The sequence below is a fragment of the Dipodomys ordii genome, unplaced genomic scaffold, assembly GCF_000151885.1.
Source record: "Dipodomys ordii isolate 6190 unplaced genomic scaffold, Dord_2.0 Scaffold189, whole genome shotgun sequence".
Lineage (NCBI taxonomy): Eukaryota > Metazoa > Chordata > Mammalia > Rodentia > Heteromyidae > Dipodomys > Dipodomys ordii.
Window position 1 is genome coordinate 2,200,812 of NW_012267405.1, and position 8,985 is coordinate 2,209,796.

At 44.8% G+C, this 8,985-nt stretch overlaps 1 protein-coding gene across 1 annotated transcript in view; it reads left to right on the top strand.

Moving 5' to 3' along the window:
- Positions 1 to 7,986, top strand: part of Pebp4 (phosphatidylethanolamine-binding protein 4) — a 72,826-nt gene extending 64,840 nt beyond the window's left edge. Inside the window, exons 4-5 of the mRNA XM_013034408.1 lie at positions 6,334 to 6,432; positions 7,837 to 7,986. Coding sequence (XP_012889862.1) covers positions 6,334 to 6,432; positions 7,837 to 7,986 — 249 coding nt within the window. The remainder of the gene's footprint in view (positions 1 to 6,333; positions 6,433 to 7,836) is intronic.
- Positions 7,987 to 8,985: the final 999 nt, after the last annotated feature.

Genomic DNA, 8,985 nt, shown 5'->3' on the forward strand with positions numbered 1-8,985 from the left:
ACAAAGAAGCAAGGTTTATTTAGCTTGCGAATAGTGAGGCTGGGGAAGATGGTGCTGGCATCTGGCCCAGGGCCTTGTGCTACATGGTAGCCATGTGGAGCGAATGGCATGATGAGACAGAGCAGACCTGCCAGCCTCGAATGGCAAAGCCAAGGGAGAACATGAGGCCCTGAGCTCGAACCCCACATGCACACACATGCACACGCGCACAGCACGCACGCGCACACACACACGCTAGAGAAAGGAAGAGTGCCCAGGTCCCAGTTCCGAGAAAGAAGCTTCAGGAATGAAAAATAGCAAAAATCACCAAAGTCAAGGGAAGGAGGCCTTTGGCTAAGGAAGGGGTCACTTGCCTTTCAAGGAACATGGGACGCCTTGCTCAGGCTCTGTTCTGTGGTGGTCTGGGTTCAAACCTGGCACCTTTCCTTTCTCCACAGATGCCCTTCAAAATGGTGGGAGAATTCTCTGAGCTGTCTATCATGGGCATCCCTCATCACCCCTCAGCCTCGGTGAGGGAGAGATACAGGCATTATCTCCAAGATAATGCTACGCAATTACTATCCACTTTGTGTCATAATTTCAGGTTATTTTTAGCAGGTACCACACTCACGTGATTCAAAGATCAAAGTGATAGAACCAGCTGAGAAGCTTCTTCCCACCTCTATCCCAACGACCCAAACATTGCCACCGCCCACAGCTCCTATGATTTAAAAAAAAATCCCTTCATGGTTTGTTTATGCAAATACAGCATAAAGGAATATATGTGAAGGAATACCTTATTTTCTCATTCTTGAATCAAAGTAAGGTACCAGACAGTGGTTTACAATGTAGGTTGTTTTTCCCCCCACTTAATTTATCCTGGAGAGCTTGTTTTTTGTTTTTTTGTTTTGTTTTGTTTTTTAATATATCAATCTAAGAATTCTTCGTTGTTTTTTTTTGAATGGCTCTAAAGCTTTCCATTGTAAGCATGTATCATTGTTTACTAACCAATACCACGGCTGATGGACACTGAGTTATTTCTGTCTTTTGCAGACACTGTGTGTGTTTATGTGTGTGTGCGTGCGTGAACGCTTGGAACTTGAACTCAGCACCTGGGTGCTGTCCCTGAGCTTTTTCTGCTCAAGGCTAGTGCTCTACCACTTGAGCCACAGCTCCACTCCAGGTTTTTTTGTTTGTTTGTTTTTGGTCTGGTCGTGGGGCCTGAACTCTGTGCCTGGGCGCTGTCCCTCAGCTCTTCAGCTCAAGGCTAGCGCTCTACCACTTGAGCCACAGCGCCACTTCTGGCTTTTTTTTCTGCTTATGTGGTGCTGAGGAATCGAACCCAGGGCCTCATGCATGCAAGGCAAGCGCTCTACCACTGAGCCAACTTCCCAGCCCCAGTCCAGGTTTTTTGATGGTAAGAGTATCATAGAACTTGTTTGCTCCAGCTGGCTTCAAATGATGATCCTCAGATCTCAGTCTCCTAAACAGACTGATTGGCATGAGCCACCACACCCAGCCTTCTCTCCTAACTTTAGGAGGGAAAAACAAACACAGAAATGGGGCTGCCCACACCCCCAATAGACATTCCCAGAGCTCACCAGCATGCCACGCCACCACGCTTCAGGATTTGCCACTTCTTCAGACAGTATTACTTCTTATTTACTTTGATTTTTTTTCTGTGCTAAGAGCACTCGACCACTTAACAATGAGATCCACTCTCAAGAGACTTGTAAGTCACGATACGGTGTGAAGAGGATGCTGCACCCGATGTCCAGAACTCACTGTGGAAAGTTTCTATCTAGCCCCTGATTCTAGCGCCATCTCCCTACCCTGTCCGGCCGAGGCCTCTGCTCGGCCTCTGCCTCTGGGGTTTCGACTCCCATCCTCCACACTTAGGTGGAACCCCACAGTATTTGTCTTTGCGTGACTGGTTTATTTCACTGAGAATAATATCCTAAGTTCACCCCTGTCACATCTCCCCTTTTATTACAGGCTGATAGTATTCCTTCTTAGTTCCAGCTGGTTTAGGTACCTGGTTTACAAAGGGTTGACACAATATTTCGACTTCACAATCTGGATCTTTTCCCAGTTTAGTGATACGCAGTGCAGTTCTCTCCGGTGATACTCATCTGTGTGTTAATGTATATACTCTGGAGGTATTTTAGGTAGGTTAGACTAAACTGTGATACTTGGTCGATGACTTACAATAAATGCATTTTCAGCTTATAGCATATTCGGCTTACTGTAGATTTATCATGTGGTAGCCCCCTGTAAGTCAAGGGGCATTGGCACAGACCACTTTTTAAAAATTCATTGGTCATTTGATGGACATTGAGGTTGGTTCCATGCCTTGGCTATTGAGACTGGTGCTGCAATGATCATGGTGGTCAGATGGCTCCCTGGGACCCTGGGTTCAATGCTTTCACGCAAATTCCAGAAGCAGGGATCGTCTCCGTGGGCCAACCTTCTCACTGATCTCAGAATCCGCCAGATAGGTGTGAGAACCCCAAGGAAAGTAGATCATGTAGTTCAGCCTCTTCAGCTTTCAGGAACAAGCTGGAAGGGAGAAAGACCTAGCCAATATCTCCAGGCCACAGTGAATCAAGTGCTTATGGTCCCTAATCCAGGCCTGGCATTCTAATCTACATGACCGAGAAGCTACAGCACTCTGATCCAGGCAAGAAGCATGTAGCAAGTATGAGAACCTCTGGAAACAACTCTTTTATTTGTTTATTCTTGCTGCTGTTGATGATGATGGTGTTCGTGATGATGGTGGTAGTGGTGGTTGTGGTGATGGTGGTGATGATGATGATGATTTGTCATGTTAGGATTCAAATTCAGCACCTCACACATGCCAGGTGAGCAGTATGCCACTAAGCTCCATCTCCATCCTGATTCTGTTGTTGAAAGCATTGATAGCATTCTCTCTCTCTGTCTCTCTGTCTCTCTGTCTCTGTTTCTCTCTTTCTAGCTCTCTTTCTCTCTCTTGGCTGTCAGCGCTTAGAGGATGGGCCCTAATGGCCACAAAGGAGTTTCAGATTCTGGAAGACTATGGAACTCTACCCTGTTGTAATTTTTCTATCAATCAGAGAGTGCTAGTCATTTTTCCTCTTCTTCCTCTTCCTCCTTCCCCTCCCCCTCCCTCTCTCTTCCTCCTCTTCCCCCCTCCTCATCCCTTCTCACCCCTCCTCACCCCCTCTTCCTCCTCTTCCTCCTCCTCCGTGTGCCAGCAGTAGGGCTTGAGCTCTCTTGCTTAGTTTTTTTGTTCAAGGCTGCTGCTCTACCACTTAAGCTATAGCTCCACTTCTGGCTTTTTTTGTTGGTTAATTAGAGATAAAGAGTCTGTTTGATTTGTCTGCTCGTGCTGGCTTCAAACCTTGATCTTCAGATCTCAGCCTCTTAAGTAGCCAGGCTCACAAGTCTGAGACACCTGTATGCTCATCATGAATATTTTGTGTAATGGGTATTTTCTTTTCTTAGTTGAAGAACTTTTTTATAAAGACATGAACGAGAGGTTGAGGGTGCATAGGCTCTGGTAACCTCCCCTTTGGTTCTACATACTCAGGATAAACATAAAAATGCATAAAAGTTGGCATTTGATTTTAGTTTTTACATGTTAGTGAAATCAACTATTTTGTCTATTGATAAATTGTATTTTTTATTTTATGAGTGCCTTTTAATATTTTAATCTAATCTTCCAATGGGCTATGAGTCTTTTTGTTGATTTAAACAGTGCTTCATATATTAACGCTTTTTTCATAGATCTTGAATACATGTATCCTCAGCTTATTGCCTTTGAATTTTATTATTTTTCTTGCCATATAAAAGATTTTAAATTATATCTAGTTGGATAATATCAATCTTCTCCTTCATGCCATTTACTGCTAACAGTTTGGTATATATATTTTCCCAGACATTTTCCATGCATATGCGTATCTATCTATAAATATATATAGTAAGTGATATAGTTTTCCTGCACATTTGAAATATCATACACACTCTTCTGTGTATGTAAAGAAGAAAAACAGTTTTATTTCTTCTTTTACTGTTACCTATAATTTTTGCTTCTTTTACATATGAGAGTTTTGTAGATATTCCCTTTATTAATATTGTAAAGATCGAACTTCAACAGCATTCCAGTGTATGAATTCAACATTGTGTTCCTAAACCAGTTTTTAAGTTTCATTTTTCATTTTCATATTTAAATATGGAAGTTTTTTGGTGTCTGAAAGAAATAGAGAACTAAGTTTGGGGTTGGAGATTTAGCTCAGTAGAAGATCACTTACATAGCAAGTGTAAGACCCTGAGTTCAGTCTTCAGCACCACAAAAAGAGAAAGCCCTAAATTCATTTTTTTCTGCCATACTAGAGTTTGAACTCAGTACCCTGAGCCATCCCCCAGCCCAATACCTGCTTATAATTCCACATAATGAGCCAATTATTCCATAGCATTTATAAGAGAGTCTACCTTTCCTTCTCTGATTTGAAATAACTGTCACATATTATCATGTTAAATGATTAATATTGTACATTAAATGTTGAGAAAGAATTTGAGTTTCTCTATAGATCTCCTTTTTTGTTGTGTTTACTTATTTACTCTTTAATGTCACATTGGTCTAATTATTGTAGCTTTATAACGTATTTTAATATCTATAAAATCAACATAAACTCCTATTTCTTCTTTTTAAATAGTGTCTTGGGTCAAATTCTTTTTATTATATTTACTTACTTTTTGCATTTAATTGTGAGATTTAGAATCATTTGTGAAATTCCCATAACAACTACTAACAATTTTTATTTTTCATTAAACTTGTTACATTATTCAATTAATTAAAGCTTTATTGATTTTTTTTACAAAATTATTTTAACTTAAGAGCAATCTCTTGTCTCTGCATCTATTCAATTTTTCTTATGAGCACCAGTAATATTTGTTTAGTCTGTATAAATCTTACATTTTCTTCATATTTATTCTGGGATATTTTACATTTTTGTTACCACTGTAGAGGGAATTTTAAAAGTACATCTGAAGACTATTATTAGTATATAGCAAACTATAGGTTTGGCATACGTTTGGTGACAGCTTACTTTATGGATTATTACTCTAGTTGTTTTTAGTTTTTATGGATTTCTCATGTAGACAATCATGTCGTTTATAAAAAAAAAGAAATGAAAAAGAGGAAGGATAAAGATTTGTTTTTTTTTTTAAACTGCATTTCTACTTTCTTTGTACTTTCTTATTGCTTTAGCTAGAACCACTTCTTAGATGTATCATATACAGGTTTCCCTTTCTTGTATCATACACACATTTTCCTCTCTGTCTTTTTATTCTGCATGCTAGAAAACTTTGGGGGACTATTTTCACATTTTCTAATTTCATTTCCTGTTCACATCAAATACGTGGTTCTCTGCTACTTTGGGATTTTAGTATTCAACCATCAGTACTTCCAGCTTTAGACTTCCTGTCTTTGGAAAGTTTCCAATGGTCTCACAATCACACACCTATAGTTTCAACTACTCCAAAGGTGGAGACGTGAGAATCGACATGCAAGGCCAGCCCAGGCAAAGTTCTTGAGATGCTATCTGGAAAACACAAACTAAAAGCAAGGGGGAACGTGTCTCAGGGGTTAAGAGTTTCTGTGTAACAAGCACAGGGCCTTGAGTTCCATCTGGACCCCCTCTAGTGGTTGAATTGCTCTCAGTGTCACATCTCACTCCTTACTCAGACCTAGAAAGTCTCCTGTGCCTGGGACCAGCCACTTCTCACCCCACCATGTCCGCCCTACCACTCGTCCACTCCTGGACACTCGGGTCTTCTGTCTCTGGCCCAGCTGAAGGCCTTGTCACTGTTTCTGTTCCCAGATTTCTTCCTCCCTCTTGCCTACCCTGTGTCACTTTCGTCAGAGCCTGGACCACAACTAAACATGTCCCTCTCTGGCTGGCTGTCTACTTATTTATTTTATCATCTGTGTCTTAAAACTTCCTAAAAGCATGCCTCTTACTGACCTGGTACATAGTCATCTCTTGTACATATTCAATTAATGCTTGGTGAACAGAGGTATTGACCCCAGGGGTTCTGAGACAGAGCAAGCACCCATCTCTTGGCCTGTGGGGTCTGGGGTGCTTAGTAAATATGCCTTGTTGGCTTTGTGTCTTCATCAAGGCCTAGAGATCTGCCATCTTCTCCACAGACTTTATTTCTCTAAGAATCAACATGTGACATGAGAGAAACATCAAGAGAGCTAGCACAAACTGGGGAGGGAGCCGTAGGGACTGCCTGCAGTCTCAGGTAGAGTCTCCCCCTCCGGCTTGAGAGTCCCGATGCTACACGGCTTCATGGTGCGTTGTATTGCAGGGTGGGAACTACGTCCTGGTGATGGTGGATCCAGATGCCCCCAGCAGGCGCAACCCCAAAGCGAGATTCTGGAGGCACTGGATGGTGGCAGACATCAAGGTAAGAAGGCCATGAGGCACTTTAAGCCTCATTCTCGGTGGTCGCTGGAAGATTATCATCCAGTGTGGTTCTCAGCTTGTCATTCTGTGGGGAGAGCAGGACTTCTGTGTCAACAGCCCCCCAAGCTTTCAAACAGCTTCACACCAAGTCAAAGGACTAGAGGCGGCAGGTTCGGTGGTAAACCAGCTGTCAGGATGAGTAGAAGAAAGCCTGTAGGGCTTGCTGATCTTTTGTGGTACCATTCCTTCTGCCATGATGGATTTCGGTACTGATTTCGGTTTGTGCCAGTGCATGCTAGACCGGGTGTCATGATGTGGTTAGTACAGGGGTGTCCTGCTGGAGGCCCTCCCCTGCTGAGCCAGGGGTGTGCAGGAAGTAAAGTGATTTGCTCTCTGGTTGGTCTCACACTGGGGAAGGGGCCTGGCTCAGTCTCCCCAGCATTGAGTGCGAGGAGCTCACATTTGGTGGGTAAATGGAGGGCACTGGGGCAAAGAATAAAAGGCTGGATTGCCAAACAAGTCTTTGACAGTCTGGGTTACACAGAATGGCTCTCATTCCTTACCTTTTAGAGACTCATCATCCTGACAGGTGCCACAGACATTCCTTCACATCCTCAGGACCACGCAGGTCTCGGGACTCTCCCGCCCCACTCTACCCTGGATACCAAAACCCAACCTTATGTAAAGGGAGGTCATCTTTGCATGGAAGCTTTACACAGCTACATGCCAGTGGCTCACGCCCAAAATCCTGGCCATTCAAGCGGCTGAGATCTAAGGATCAAAGTTCAAAGCTATTCCAGACTGATAAGCCTGTGAAACTTATCTCTAACTGCCCACCAAAAAATTCAGAAGTGGAGGTAAGGTTCAAATGACGGAGTATCAGCCTGGAGCAAAAAAGCTAAGGGGCAGGCACCCTCCAACCCCCTCCCCAAAGCAAAAGCTATGTACATCCTGCTGTATACTTTAAATCAGATCTAAATTACTTATCATTCTTAATATAAATGTTACATGAATGGTTATTATTCTGTGTTGCTTAGGGACTGGTGACAAGAAAAAAAGTCTATACATGAACCTCAGAGATGCAATTATATGCATTTTTTTTCAACTTGCCATTAGTTGAATACAAACGTGCAGAGCCAAGATGCACACACAGGGCCCACTGTCTAGAATATGCATTGTTTCCCAACCACAAGTGACCATGAAATCTCTTATTCACAAACACAAAGCACCTCGCAGGGCGCTTTGAGGAAACCCACATCAGCCTGTGGCATTCACGAATCTGCACCTACAAAACCAACTGATGGCTTTTGCGATGTGAAAGCAGAAACCCAGAAGTAGGAAAGCTAAATCTGAATGTGGTCAGGATGTTGGCTGGTTACTGGCCAATAACCTCTTGGACCCTCAGGGTTCTTTAGCTGTCTTTAGCTCTTTGCGAGGTCGTGCTGATGGTCTGCTAGCCCATGAGAGAATTCTGGACGACCAGAGGGCCATCCGCAAGGGCATGCGTCTTTCCTGCTGGCCTAAGGCAGGGGAAGGGCAGCCAGCCAGCTACTGACTTCTGAGCAAACTCAGCAGTGGGAATCCAACCTTAGCCTGGCCAGGGCAGCCTCTTGGGCAGTGTCCAAACTTGCCTTGATGGCAGGAACCTCATTTCCTGGTGAGGCTGAAGAAAGTTCTATAACTCGCCAATGGGCAGCACAGGGCTAGGTTCGGGCCACAGCCAGCGGAGGGCACAAAAGGGAAAGCCAGGGATCGCCCCTCAGGCAGAGAGTTGTCATTTTCTGGATCAGGGTGGAAAAGAGTTGCTAGGAAGGGCTTCCCCTCCGAGGGCTCTGGTGAACGATTCTGAGAGCAGAGCTCCAGAGCAGCTGTGGACAGGATGGCATTCTAGTCCAGGGGCTTTTGAAGGCTGAAGCCCCCAGCCCAGCCCATCCAGCCCTTTCACCTCAGTACTCACTCCAGACACATTGCTCACTCCAGCTCTGAGCTGCAAACAAGGGCTGCAACCCAGATGCCCTGCTGAGAGGCACAGCAGGTGGCAGGTGACAGGTGGCAGCTGTTGGGCCAGGCTGCTAAGCCACAGAGCTTATAACCAGGCCACCTGCCCTGTGCAGTGGCCTTTGCTTCCCGCTCAGGCAGGAAGAGGCTCCGGTTTCAGTCGCTGTTTCCACCCACTTTCCCTGGTCTGGGTGCCCAGCAGGAAGCGCCAGCCCTCCTGGGTATGTCCACTTAGCTTGCCACCTGCCCGCATTCCACCAGCCACAAGGAGTGTTAGCCAAAGGGGTTCAGGTCTCAGGGCCTGACCTCGGCCAAAGGAAGCAAGGGCTCTGGTAGACCCAGGAGCACTTCCTCTATGTCGGTACTGGGGGCTGGGGGGTCTCATGCAGCGGGGTGCACCTGCCCAGCCTGGCAGCTTGGGAAAATGTAGGTTCCTGGGCCCAAGACCAATACAGAGCTCCCACTCTGTTTGGCCTCTGTGCTGGACAAGCACTGGGAAGAGTTAGCAGCTCGGGGGAGGGGAAGGTTGCCTGGATGGTTACCCGCACTCATTTGT